General features: G+C 36.4%; 1 protein-coding gene across 1 annotated transcript in view; it reads right to left on the bottom strand.

Annotated features, from left to right (window-relative positions):
- Window positions 1–15,150, bottom strand: part of LAMA2 (laminin subunit alpha 2) — a 254,316-nt gene that overhangs the window by 134,560 nt on the left and 104,606 nt on the right. The window contains exons 15-17 of the mRNA XM_031066728.1: window positions 13,626–13,737; window positions 10,008–10,121; window positions 1,914–2,041 (exon numbers count right to left, since the gene is read on the bottom strand). Of these exons, the coding sequence (XP_030922588.1) occupies window positions 1,914–2,041; window positions 10,008–10,121; window positions 13,626–13,737 (354 nt within the window). The remainder of the gene's footprint in view (window positions 1–1,913; window positions 2,042–10,007; window positions 10,122–13,625; window positions 13,738–15,150) is intronic.

The raw sequence follows: 15,150 nt of genomic DNA, 5'->3' as shown, positions 1-15,150 counted from the left end.
TGGCTTCAGTGACTGCATATGGAAACTCATGCCATTAGGAAACAGGAAAGGGAATTAGCAGCAGCTAAATCCACAGAAGTCAACGACAGAACAACACAATCACCACACCATTTCTACAACTGTTAGAACAGTTCTCCACTTTATGTGGCATTGCAAAGGTGCTGTGAGAACAGTGAAGGGAACCACTATAAACATCATAAATAAATGAGACTCTGCTACAAAATATAAAACTTATTGCTTAATAGAAATACATCTCACAGGCTCATTACATGGACAATATTCTCTATGCAGTGGGAACTTAGTATTAAGCATAGAAACCTACTGATGACTTGTCATATCATGTTAGGAAGTAAATACTTCAGGAATTAAAATCTATACACAGCTATGTATAATAATTTGAACATACAATTAGTCACTTGTTCACTTACTCAGAAAGAACATATATCCTACATCTCTACAGTGACACAAACTTGGTAAAAGTTTGTTTTTCACATGAAGGTATCTGAATTGTTTGAAAATATTATCCCTAGCATAAGAAACTCATTGGCAACTAAGTAAGAAAGTAAAGAAGTATTTTAATAGCGTTGAGATAGCACATTAAATCTTTAAAACCTCTTTTTTCCTCAAAAACAAATTTAATAATTGGTCTAGACTGTAACATCATGACAGTTTGAACCTTTCAACAAGTTCTACAAAGCTAAACTTTGTAGACTTCAAGACTCACACAGTTTCACAGTTGAAAGAACATTTATACTTTGTGCTTGTTCTGTACCTATTTTATTTTTCAAGAAAACTAAATATTAGAAAGGGGACTGTTAACTTCACAAAAGGAAAGTAAAGCACCCAGAACTATGATGACTGTGTAATGGAGGTCTCCAGGCATTTTGCCAATCATAACCTAAATTCAATCTATTTGACTTGGTTTGTTGCACATCTGTGCAAGACAGAAATGTGATAGTGTTTTTCCTTCTTTGTCAGCACAGTGTTCTCAAACAAGAGAAAGATAATTGACTACTGAGGCAAGGAAATACCAAGTAATGAGAATGTCAGAGGAGCCGTGCCTGAGCAGCAGATATAAAAAACCCATATATATGTATCTAATAAAACCAACTCTGGAGCTGTGTTAACAGGAAGGCAGGCTCCCATTCTACAATCCCCTGGAATTTCCGCTCATAAGTGCTTAGACTATTCCAGCTCTGATCAGTGCAATTTTAATAGGATGCAATGCCACAGACAAGATTCAGAACAGTTTTATTCAGGTACATCATGTAAAATGCATTTGGCACTATTATTTTCCAGGTACTGTCTGTGATAAAACCAATAAAAAGTGTTCAAGCCACTTTGTTTATCTATTAAGTTAAGCGATGGAGCACCATAGACAAGCTTTTGTAACGAAGGAAACTTTGGTTCTTAGATTAGAATGTTGAATAACTTTCCACTTGTATTTTTATTTAATAATACAAATTTACAGTATTTTTTCTGAGATATGCTGACAAAATAATTTCACTTACAAGATCTAAGGATGAATTCAAATTCCAAACAAATCACATAATGTAGACTAAGAGAAAAGGAAAAGTAAAAGCAGAAAAAGCTCATGTCAAATCTGCCAATTTAGCTTTAAAACTAGAAACAACTACCCTTAAGGAGGACAGAAAAGCAAATGCTAGTTATTAATTTGAAAAGCAATCATCCAAGTTCTGTGTTGTTCTTTCTGCCTTAGTCTCATCCAGATTTTGTCTTCATCTGCAGAGTTAAGCACTTTGTACAATTGTAAAAATAAAAGTTCATATTGCAGAATACATTATTTGATTGAAATAAAAAAATAACTCAAGCATACCTGTACAAATATAAATTAAGAAATAATGCAGTTTACTAAGGGGAAAAGTGCAATATGCAATAAATGCACAACTTACTTGTTAGAAGGTATATTTAGGGGGCAAGCACACAACTGACAATCTTCAGCTGTCCCTTTAGTTGCATCACCATAGAAGCCAGGCAGGCATCTATCACAATATGAACCACCTGTGTTGTGTTTGCAGTCCTAAAGAGAAGATGTAAGTACAAATTGACAATTAGACAACTTGCATATGGAAAAAGGTCTGCAATATTTATCCTTATTTTTTTCTGCCACAATCAGTGCTTCATATGTTCTTGTGGATAACTTTTTTCCATGTAAAACAAAAAGAATATTTGACATAAAACCTTTAAATTTACATCACACAACAGCTGTATTATTATTTTAGCTTGCTTAAAGAAAACCAACTTTCAAAGACTGTATTAGTATTGCAATCTTGCAACAGGCCATATTTTGTGACAAACTGTTTTCAGATGTTGATTCCAAAAATACAGCCCAGATGATATAATTTACAAAAATGAATTATTACTTTTGACATGTATGTGCATTAGTTCATTTTACAAGGTATATGGTTAGCAGTATTTGTAAACTGTAGCAAAGCCTGAATTACTTAATTCTTATTTGCTAGAATAGAATCCAGCCTCTACTTCATGAGTAGAGGGAAGGACAAGTATATCATGCATAGGGTGCTATCCAGCACTTGGTGTTCATCTATGTGACTGCATAATAGGGCAGAAATTAAGCTCAGCATATGAAACATGCAGTATAAAAATGGCAGTACTACATTTGCATTTTTGTATATAGCTTTTGGGTGATCTCAAATTAAGCAATCTTTTAGTAGAATGGAAATCAGTTCTGTGAGAAAAAGCTTCTCATGATGACTTGTAAGAACCAAGTTTTAAAGAGTAATTACCCTTTCTATTCTTTTTCTCTTTCACCATATAGGATTTAGAAACTCTATGGAATTTCACAGAATCCATAATTCAGAAAAATTACTTTTCTGGCTTAATCTGTTTCCTTTCTTCACTCCACATTACTAGCACACCACAATACTCCTTTCACTGCTATTTCACACAAGATACCCAAGCGTAGCCCTTTCACAATGCAGAAACAGAGAAAGCAGATGGAATGGTTTGGGATGCTAAATGGCATATTGATGTGCTTGGTATGGACTGAAAAAAGGATTAAAAGAGCATATGCCAACTTCAAAAGGCCAAAATGAAAGCCATGAGAGAGATTTTTGTTAATAGGGTGTGTTCTGCTGTGTTTTAGACTATGGGCCAGATCAAATCTAGAATGTTTCATCCAAGCTGCAGCTTAAAAATTCTGAAGGTTTGTTTTCATTTGGGTTTTTGTTTATTTGTGGGGGTTTTTTGGTTTTGTTTTGTTTTGTTTTTTTTTTCTTTAAGTGTGGGCACTTTCAAATTTAAGATTTAATTTAAAATTGTTTTTTAGGAACACTTTAAAATGATTTTATCATTTTAGTAAGTCACGCATATGGTGCTGATTGCTACTTAACAGCCTTACTGTCTGGAATACATAATTTAGCCTCAATAAGGAAACAGACAATATTCTAAGGAACACTGATTCCTTCCTCACAGCTTTCCAGGATTGCAATGATTTGTACAAAGCATTTTGCACTATGCTCTGCACCTGGGCAGCTGAAAAAGCACATTATCCTTTCAGTCATGCAAGCATCGGCGTCAAAAGCATTTGCCTTCAGAAATAGTTTGTTGTTTTAAAGGGTGCTTTCTTATTGCTAGTGCATACAATCAGCATATATTTGAAATCAAAGCCTCAATCACAATACTGTATTTTAACATTATTTGGAGATTGTGAGCTAATACCAAATTATTGAAACATTTAATCAATTAAAATTATAGCTTTAGAACAGCCAGCTGGGTTAAAATCAACTTCCATAAGTTAACTAATGCATTTGATTGGTATTTCAAGCATTGACATTTAAAAAGAATCTACCAGCCATACCAAAAAAGTAGCCAGGAACAATATGTTTTTTAAAGAAGATGTGACAAAAATAATTTAAGTGTTTCAAAAGAAAAATCCTCTGCAATTCAACTTTTTAAAGACATCATGTCAAATTATTTGTACTTTTTCTGAAAAATAATGGATTCTTCTTTTGTGATAAGTTTAGCTTTAAATATCCTCAGACATATCTTAATGTTTTTGAAGAATATGAACAGTTTATATGTCAAGGATGTTATTAAAGTGAGAGAAGCTAATACACTACTTTAAAGCTTCACATCTCTTGCCGAGTGGTACTTGCAGCTTCTGCTTTTTTAAAGTAAAACACCTGAAACCTTCCATTTTGTAGGAAACCATTTCTTGTTACAAAGACATGACCACCTTCACTTTGATGAAGTATTTTCTGGCCCTTCAACATCAGTCATTTCCATGTACTGTGTCTAATCCTACTCAATTCAGACCCCTGTGTCTAATTCCTCACAATCACAGAATGATAGAATATCTACAGCTGGTAGGACCATCAAGTCTAACTCCTGTTCCTGTTCAGAACTCCCCAGGAGTCACACTTACCTGACAGCATTGTCCAAACACCTCTTGAGCTCTATCAGGCTTGGTGCTGTGACCACTGCCCTGGGGAACCTGTTCTACTGCCCAACCACCCTCTGGGTGAAGAACCTTTTTCCTAATATCCAACCTAAACCTCTCCTGACACAAGTCCAAGCCATTCATTCAAGTCCTGTCGCTGGTCACCACAGAGAAGAGACCAGTGCCTGCCCCTCCTCTTCCCCTGATAAGGAAGTTGTACCTGCAATGAGGTCTCCCCTCAGTCTCCTCCAGGCTGAACAGATGAACTGACTTCAGCCACTCATCTTATGGCTTCACCTCCAGGCCCTTCACCATCCTCATAGCCCTCCTTTGGACATTCCCTAACAGCTTAATGTCTTTTTTATGTCACGGCACCCCAAACTGCCCACAATATTCAAGGCGCAGCTGCCTCAGAGCAGAGCAGAATTGGACAATCCCCTCCCTTGCCTGGCTGATATCACACCATTCACTACAACCCTCTGTGCCAAACCCATGAACCAGCTGCTCACCCATTGCATGATGTGTTTATCCAGTCATGTGCCGGACATTTTTATCCAGAAGGATCCTGTGAGAGATGGTATGAAAAGCTTTACCGAAATCCAGAAAGATTACATCAACTGGCTGCCCTTGATCACCTAAGTGGGTTACCTTGTCATAAAAGAAAATTAAATTTGATAAGCCAGATTCTCCCCTCATGAAGCCATTCTGGCTGTGATTGATGACTGCACCATCCTCAATACGTGGGAGGTATTGAGAAACCTCAATCCTCCAGGTATTGAGGTTTCTCGATACCTCCTAGAAAAATCTTCTCCATAATTTTACTGTACACTGAAATGAGATTGACAGGCCTACAGTTTCCACGCCATCCTTCTCAACTTTTTTGAAAATTGAAATGTTAGCCAGCTTCCTCTCAACTAGGGTCTTTCCATATTTCCAAGGCTGTTCAAAAATGATTGAGAGAGGCCTCAGGATGACACCAGCCAGCTCTCAGAGTATTCTTGGATGATTCCCATCAGAGTCCATAGACTTATATGGATCCAGTAGATCCTGCACTAATTCAGGGTACACTGAGAATTTATCATGCTCACAGCTGTGGTCCTTCAGCTCAAGGCACTGGGACCCCTTTAGCCCATCATCAGTGTTGGAGACAAAGGCAAAGAAAGAATTAAACATCTCTGCCTTGCCTATATCCCTGTTTGTGAGGGGACCATCTTCACCCTGTAGTGGGCCAATGTTATTTCTGCACTGCCTCTTGCTATTAACTTATTTAAAATACTCTTATTATTGCCCCCCATATTTCCATCCAGCTTCAACTTCAGTTGAGCTTTGACCCCACCATATCTTCCCCTTAAGAGGCAAGCAGCATTTCCGTATTCCTCCCACATCACCTAACCTTGCTTCCACCACGTGCACCTTCCTTTTTTGCCTTATCTCCGAAAGAAGATCCCTGCTCAGCCAAGCTGGCCTTCTCCCTGTTGGACTTCAGACATTTTGGAATTGCCTGCTCCTGTGCCCTCAAGAGGCAGTGCTTAAAAAGTGACTTGTACTGATGGTCCCCAGCATGTTCAAAAGCAATGAATTGATTTTTAAATCTAAAAACAAACGAAAAAAGAGAACCCCACATATATAGGACCAAAATCTGAGCACACCATACTGTATATGTTAGTTTATCTGAGAAATAATGATCTTGTGTATCCTATACTTATCTCCCTGAGCCAGTTTGGACCTCACAGAACAAAGAATAAGGATTATGTAGTATGTAGATGTGACCCGATCTGTCTGTTCTCTTCACTGATGCATTAAACTTCTTGCTAATTTGCCACATTTACAGATCAGTACTGTAAGTACTGAAGTAGACAAGTCCTTCTAAAAATATTATCAACGCTCATGAAAGACTTGTGTTTCTTGATATCAGTTGGCTGAATCTCAGTTTGAAACTTGCCAAATGTACAGCCATGGTTTTGAACATCATCTGGTATGAGCAATGTCTAATTATACTGAGATTATTTCTTTAAAGTGTGCTTAAGCCTCTCATATATTAATTTCATGTTCAAAGGAAAACTGCACAGGTTTTTTTCATGTCATGAGGCTGGGTATAAAATAGATCTTGACCAACTTCTCTAACCTGCTCAGTACCTTATATCTGCTTTCTTTTTATTCCCATGGAAATAGAGGCTGTTCCAACACATTGATCTAGTGGTTTGTTAAAATCCATGGGTTTTTTCACAGATCCACAGACTTTGTGGCCAGGAACAATTTTATGTCTAAATACTTATGCTTTCAATTCCAACATCATTTCAATACAATGATTTCAATTGTCTCACACTATTTTGAATGCATTCATGTTCTGTGCCTCTTTTACCTCTGAACATCTTTAAACTTCAGTTAGACAACCTCTGTGCAATTAAAACTGTGGGATTTATTTTTGTCCAAAAGTTTATGCATGACTCAGACCTTGTTCCCTACAAATTTCTTTGCTGATGTCCTGGAGAGTGTTTTCCACCATTTCCTACTGAGCCAGCTCTCTCTTTTTTGAAGAAACCAAATGAACTTTATGCCCAGTATCAGGGAACACTAAATTCACACTGAAAACCACTCCAGCATATGCAGCTGAGTGTGTATGAACATGGAAAGAAACATTTAGAATAGCATGCTAGTGATGAAAATAAAACTTCATACAGGGATTATGACAGAGTCCAAGATAGCACATTTGGCATGCTGCTGCCCTTCCTCAGGCTACCTGTCACAGAGACAACCAGGGAGGCTGTTAAAGCCAGCTAAAGAAAGTAAGTCGGGGTGCCTATTTTAGTATATTCCCAAGCTGTCTAGACCAGACAATGGTATTCTGCCTTTAGAAGCGTGAATAAGCTCTTCTAGCATTTTCAAACTACTGTAATGTCAAGATTAACAGACAATTCTCTTTCCTGGTGTAACAATACAAATGTAATCAGGATGTTGCAGAGGCTTTACCCATCTTCACTTGAGTGAGCGCCTGTACTGCATTTAGCTAGGACATATCATTTTGTTACAGTGGATATGAACATGGGTAAAGACATTTTGTTGCTCAGTGACAAACACTGTCTAAAGCACACGTCCACCAGCACTGACACCGGCCACATTCTACATGGTATATGCTGTTTATACACAGAGGAATACAATATGAAAAGGATGCCACTGGGGACTGCCCACTTAAGGCAATTTGACCATATCTTTGGGGAGAAAGATTTACTTTCTCTGGGCTTACTAACAGGAACATAGTATCCTGCAATGAATGAAATGCCTTGAAATGTGCTTGCTTTTCACAAGGTTTAGGTTTAATCAACCTACTAAAGCTACTGTAAATGTGTGTGTGTAATAGTACAAAAGAATATTTCTGAATGTTCCAAATTGGCCTATGTACCAAAGCAGTTATGTATATCACAATGGTAATGAGAACAAGGTATTGTGCAGCTCTCTGTGGCTGCTCTGGGATCAAAGGGCTTTGCAGGTTACTGCAAGATATACGTTAAAATGAGCTTTTTATACAGGCCTGTGTCGAAGCAGATGATTTGAGCTTTTATCATGAGTCAAAAACACATTTCAGCTTCTTTTCAACTACATTTCAAAGCTAAGGAAGAGCTAAAAGAAGTATCATATCAGTAAATTAGATGCCTAAATTGTCTGTTGTATTACTGAGAAAACACCATGAATAATAATAAGGAGGCCAAAAGGCTGTGTAAACCTCAATAGAAAGAATGCCTTTGATGTGAAACATTTCTCTTTTTCAGCACTCAGACTTCTCTCTCTTTCACTTCAAAAGGCTTATGATCCAAATTGAATAGCGGCGTTTAACAGCCTGCATGGATACTAACCGATCTGACTTACAGTGCTTTCAAAGTTGTAAGAAAATCCAGAACTGATTTTAAGCTCCCTGTGCACCTCTTCTCTATAGCCTGATCTAGTATAAGCTACAGAACAAAAAATACAGAGTGCTTGATAACATGTGAGGATGAAAGTGCGTCTTCAGCTGGTTATTTTCCACTTCCTTGTCAGAGCTGTGTTCTCTTACACCAGCACCCTTGGAACATCAGAAGGGGGAGCTCCACTGCCTGAGTCAACAGCTTACACCAACCAAAAAGCACAAAAAGCAATATGCAGCCTACGTGGCCTTCTCTTTTATCCAGGCTGGTGCTACAGACAAAAATAAACAGGGAAGCTGTGCAGGGGCTAAAACGTGAAGACACAGAAGCCAACAACCTCAGAACTTACATCTGGCTATGGACCCCTAAGCAAAATAGTCAACAGTTATGGCATACCTTAAACAAGATGCCTCCTTCCTTTTCTCTCCTGTTAATTGATTTTATCCCACAAAAATATTTTAAACATTGTAGCTGGAGAATCCGGTCATTAACGCAAAAAAAATTTTGTCAGGAAACACAAATCTACATTACCCTAGTGATAAACATTTTCACTGAGTATTAAGTGAAAGATTCAAAACATGACTGTCATGTCAAACATGTTTTTCATTCTAGGTACTTCTCTGAGGCTTACAGTATAATTAAATTGAGAATAATTTTAAGCTTCTATTCATGAAAAAGCAATTTGAAAAATCCACTGATCCACACATTAAGGATATCTTGTTTTGCACTGCAAGGCAATTAAACATCTATGAGCAAAACAGGAAGAACAGTAATAATTCTAAGTGCCAAATTATATTGGAAAAAGCTTGAATTTTCATTTTGGCATTTTCCCAGCAGGTTTTTCTTAAGGAAATAAAAGGGAACATTTAGAAACATGCACATTACCGAGTCTGCTTGAAATTCTGCAGGGAAATGAGAGTATATCCCACTAAACTGGCACTGGCTTAAATTGTGCTTCTGCAAGACTAATGAAATTAGACATGTTGTTTCAAGCTTTATGCCATGTCAGACAATATAAAACTAAAAATGCCCTTAAGTCAATCAGAAAAGTATATTCAGCATAATTCACCCATTCCAAAAGGCTACTGAACAGGCGGGAAACAGTGGTGTGCTGGTAGGCTTACTATGGATAATATCACACATTTAATTGCTGAATTAGTAGGTAAAATCTCTCTAATCTACAAGAAAAAAAAATCTGATTTAACTGAGATCATGATTTTATTATTTTTCTGAAGTACAATTCATTAAGCATTCCTTCAAGGTTTACTATAAATTTAGAAGAAGGAAGGCATTAACAATATCATCTCATCAAACTAGAACAGAATGTACGAAGTTACCTGCTACATACTATAAACTGAATATTCTGCAGGAGACAAATGGCAGGGGAAGATAAATCTTGCACGAAGAAGCATTCATACATTTGCTGCTTTCTGTAAGCTGTACCTTAAAACTACTACTTCAAAACATAGATCCTATGTGATAAATAAAATATTTTCTTTTCTTAACTGTCCAAGACACTGTATCGTGGTGTGAAGGGATTCTTAACCTCAACATAAAGATCTCTTCTGTTACTCACTGTTTTTTTTCTTCTGGATTATTCCAGGTCTCAGAGGTCACTAATTCAGTTGCACAGGTATATTGGGTTGATGTTGGCCACGTCCATTGTTTCCTGAAGGGACACTTACCACACATGCTCCTGTGATGTCATCACACACATCTGCATGACCAAAGCACGTGCATGGTGCACAGACTCCACCAAAGATTGTGCCATTCACACGCCTGTGTCGAGGCCAGCATGACTGCAAGGAAAGTTAGATAAAAAGTTAAACATTTGTTTGAACAGAGGAAGGAACGGGATTTTTAAAATTTTGTTGGATTTGATGCTTGCACACACAACAAACATACTTGCCAAATGAATAAAAATACCAACACTTCTCTATAAAATTCTTCTTTCTGGTGCTGTGGCTTTGCACTGACCTTAGCCTTAGCGGCAGGTGTGAGATTAGAGGAAGCTTTAACTTGATTATTCTTCTGAAATGGTAAAATAAAGCAGAGAAATGAAGAACTGAAATATGACAGCATGAAAGCAAGAGGCACAGACTGAAAAACATCCAGAAGGTGAAATACTGAAGGAGAGAGAAGGAGGAAAAAACCTCAAAAAAACCAAAAATGTTCTCTGAGAAGTTCAGGCACAAAGAGCAATTAAAATACCATTTAGTCTTGTTAGGACTCTAGCAAAATGCTACACTGAAATAAAGCACAGGCTGAAAACTAGGCTATCCTTTTATTTACAGATTGTGCTCCTTAAAGGATAGGGATTTCCCTTTAAGACACTGCTCTGATATTTTTGTTTTCTTTTTTAAATGTAAAATTCAAATCAATATTAAATGTATGGCCAGTAATTTTGTAGGAAAGGTGACACCATGCAACTGTGATTCATCAGTGATAACACAGCTGATGAAATTCCATTTGCTCATAATAAGATGTTAAGCAGCAGTCTTCCTTACTATATATCTCACAAATGACTTTATAGGGTTTTTTTATAATGGCTTTAGAGCAAACTATCCTTCTACAGTAGGACTGCTCATGTGATCCAGCAATTCTGCATAATATAAAAAAAGTGCATGACAGATTTATGACCTTCAAAAGCATCTGTATAGTACAAAGAGAAAGTTTAGCACTGACAGAATACCAGAAGTATCATTTAATAAATAAAATCCTTTCCCCTTCACATACACTCTCCAAAAAGATAACAAACAGACTCTTTTTTATAAAAATAAAGATGTCCATTTTTGTCTTACTCTTGAAAAATTGAAAGTAATCTAAAGATTAATTGAAATTATTCTTTAAAAAAATCCAAAACCTGAGATATTACCCTTATTTTTCATTCTTTACATTCTTGGTTACACATTCCTAAAAAACCCCTGTAAATACAAAAAAAAATAAAAATCTAAAGTTATAAAATCCAAAATCTAAAAACAGGTTAAAAGAAATTTCTGTATTTTACTTTCTGTGGCATGAGATGCAAGTGGTTTTTACATAAATCTACAGATATTTTCCCTCTTTTGGTGACTGAAAATAATCTGTTGTGCACAGACACAAATGCTATTGCTCAAGACAAAGCTCCAAAACTCACTAATTTTAAGAGCTTAGACATGAAACTTCAATAGCAGGGCTCAGAACAGAGTACTAAAATATTACAGATTGAGGTCTTAAGAAAAGAAATTATGTAAATTTCAACAGTTGGGAAAGTTCTTGACCATCATAGTGAAGCAGGTTAAGCACAACTCCTTCTGCATTAGAAATGAAAGAGTACAGAGAATGGGAATAAATCTGAGGGAGAAGAGAAATTAGATGTGAAGATGTTGACAAAGGCAAGAAAATTCATCAGTGGAGCAACGCAACTATCACAAAGGAGTCCAATTGGTATTAGAAATTTAAAATCTTATCTGCTTTACCTGTCCTTATGGTGTTTCTACACACACAAAAATGTAGGGAATTTTATTTGGCCAGAGTCTCGTAAAAATTAAATTCTGAATTTATATAATGGAAAATCTTAAAAGAGACAGCATAATTTAAATGGGGTTGGTTGTCTTTGGAAGACTGATTATGTCAAAACATTCATAGCATGAAAATAAGAAAATAATAGTTGTTTTTAGTGCAGCAGCATTTGTGCCAGGTACCATATAATCATTATGCAGGAGACAAATACATACATTAAATCAAATAATGAAGAGAAAATGGAACTGAAAAACTGCACAGAATCAATAAAATATGACACTCTGCTTGGCTGAAACTGGCAGAAGTAAAATGAACAAGGCTGAAAGTACACAGAAGAAGAAACAAAAATGGTAACCGGGAAAAAAAAAAAAGGATTTTTAACTTCTCTTTTCATACTTTCTTAACTACTGTCTGCCTGGAAATCTTAAAATTCACTTTTTTTTTTTTTTTTTCATTCCATGCCCACTAGGATGTATCAAAACTTTAAATTTGCAGCTATATTTATGTGCTTTCTCTTGTGGAGTATGATCTTAAGTATGTATCAAATTTCAGGGACTATTTATGATTGAAAAGAAAGTTTAGCACTGGAGGACACAATGTTGGACAGACAATTTCAGCAACACCAAGACAGGAATTCTACCCAAGCCCTTCAGCTTCTACAACAAAAGTAGATACTGAAATATCTGCAATCAGGGCTTTTCCAATCACTCTCTTGGAAATCAGGCTTAAATCTGCACTGGAAGAATAAATGGAAAAGAAAAGTGAAAAAAGTGTGAAACACAGTGATACTACATCTAGAATTTTTCTTAAAATAATTGAGCAGACAGACAATGGGCAGGCTTTAAAATTATTTCTCAGCTCAGGTAAAAAAATTTTTCTCCACTTATTTTTCCATCTGTACCATTTTGGGAATGATAGGAATATCCATTAATTCCTTCAGGCCTTCTTTCTATGTTAGTTCATCTAGCCCCAGCAACAAACAACCACACTTGGCATGAGACTAGACTCTAAACCCTAAATATCACATATAAGCATGAAAATTTTTAAAGAAAAAGAGAGTTGACAAGCAAATGCCTAGAGTGCCTGTGTAAATGGCATGCTGTTTGTAGTTTTGTGAAGCAGAGCATCTTGGTGTTTGAAACTATTTCCTTAGAGGCAATGCTTTTGAAGAATGTTTTTTGGCTTCTATTCACCCCAAGCGATGCCCACGTGAGGTAGCTAATCATACATATACTTGTATGAACACATTCTGTGCGAACTAATGGCTTGGTTAGCAAAGTGGGCATTTTTCTGAGCATTATTATTTGTTACATTATTATCTGTTACAGGAGCAAAACAATGTGACACAATCCTCAGAAGAACACATGCAATTCTCAACAACTCCAAGGCAAATGGCAAAGCCCTGGGAAAACAAAAGAAGAAATTCAACCCCATCAACTCAAACAAATTGATCAGTCTTTGCTGCACACAGGTCAGATAACTGTCTTTTTCCTTCTAATTATTTTCATCCATTTGTATTATCAAATGGCTGAAGAGTACAAATATTGTTTCCACTTCCTTTTTATGAACCAAAATGTCTTTTCATAAGTTAGAAATCATCACAGGTGTAAAACTTCAGATTTTAAATATTATCAGATATAATGAACCATCATCTGGAAATAAAGGTAACTAGTCAAGCCATGGCAAATTCCTAACAAGAAGGGACAGATGTCCTATTATTTTCTACCAACACAGGTCCACTGTCTGCTTCCACCTATTCACAGTGTTAGCAACATTGAACTAGACTGCATCATGATACTCACCTCACAGGAGGTACCATCATAGCCTGGAGGACACTCACACAACTCCACTCCAGATGCTACCCTTCTCCCCCTTGAAGTGTGGTCAGCAGATTCCATAATAACACTTCTTAGTCTGGATGGTAACAAAAATTAAACGGGCAAAACAGCAAATTAGATGGATATGTGCAGCTGAATGCAATGAACACTTTATAGGGACATGCAGTGGCTTGTTTCTGTTTTCCTGCCTAAGAATAAGGAGGTTTTCATATTAATCTATTTCTTCCTAAACTATATGTCTGTAGGCTTGTTACTATATTTGTTTATCATGTGAGGGAGATTATGGTCAGATACCCACCGATAAAAATAGATCAAAAACGTCTTACAGCACTGTACCAGGCTATTCCTGGCCTGCAAGCCACATGTGCCAACTTGCATTGCAGCTGCATATAGATCAAATCTGACACTAAGCAGGGTCTTCAAAATTTATGAACCACTAGCCCAGCTTTCTAAAATATTACATTACCAAGTTTTGGATATAGGGTATTTTTACTCTGGAGATTTGACCTCTGGAAAAGATGTCAGCCCTGTCCAGAAGGATTGAGGATCTAAGTATTAAGCGTATGAAAGAAAAATGTATGTACATGAAACAAAAAAGAAATCTTCTGCCATATACCCTGGTCTCCCCAATGCCAGAGAAAAAAGTACTAAACACCTGTTGTTTAGGTGAACACTGACCATGATTTTTGTTTAAGAGCATGGAAATATGATAAGAGAAACAACAGAAGCCTTTTGATAGTCTTACAACTATTATCAGAAACAGATGTAATTTACCTCAAGAGTATCTTTCTGTGGAGAAAAACTGAGATTTGGGAGTTTAATTCTTATGAGAATTTGAAGGAACATTAACATATTACAGAGACTAAATTACTTCTATTTTCACCCAGTAATCTTAACAGAATGTTTGATAACTAAAGCTACTTCAAGAGCTTGTTTTGAAGTTGTCTTCAGCAGAAAATATCATTCATTCATGACATACATTTTATTAAAAAGGTTTTTTCCCCCTTCATAATAGGGAATTTATCTTTTGGCTGCAAAAAAATCCTGAAAATTATTTGGATGACCTTGGACAAGAAAACATCCAAGAAAAATATTTTGTTGTTGCTACAGCAGTTGGAGGAAAGCTTAAGACAGAACATTTTCCCACTCGATTATATGACTACTCCAAACAAGTTAAACATGAAAGGTAATGGGGGGAAAAAAGGGAAGATTTCTTAAATTAAGATAGAAGCTTCAGAAAACCAGAAATTTTACCACCACAATGAATATGACTGGACCTGGGAGGGACAATCATTGTGCATAATGCATTTAGAAACTTCAATCTGATTTGGTGATACTAGAACCTCTGTAAAAGGTTCTAGATACTGTTTTAAGAGAAGAATACTTCTTCCTATTCAGATCTTCAATAAATTCTCTCTGACTTTTCAGTATATCCGCTTTGCTCCATTGCTGTATATTTATTGCTGTACATTTATTTTACAACCATTCA

This window comes from Geospiza fortis, unplaced genomic scaffold (genome assembly GCF_000277835.1).
Source record: "Geospiza fortis unplaced genomic scaffold, GeoFor_1.0 scaffold98, whole genome shotgun sequence".
In the NCBI taxonomy this organism is placed as follows: Eukaryota; Metazoa; Chordata; class Aves; order Passeriformes; family Thraupidae; genus Geospiza; species Geospiza fortis.
This window is presented reverse-complemented; position numbering and strand designations above follow the sequence as displayed.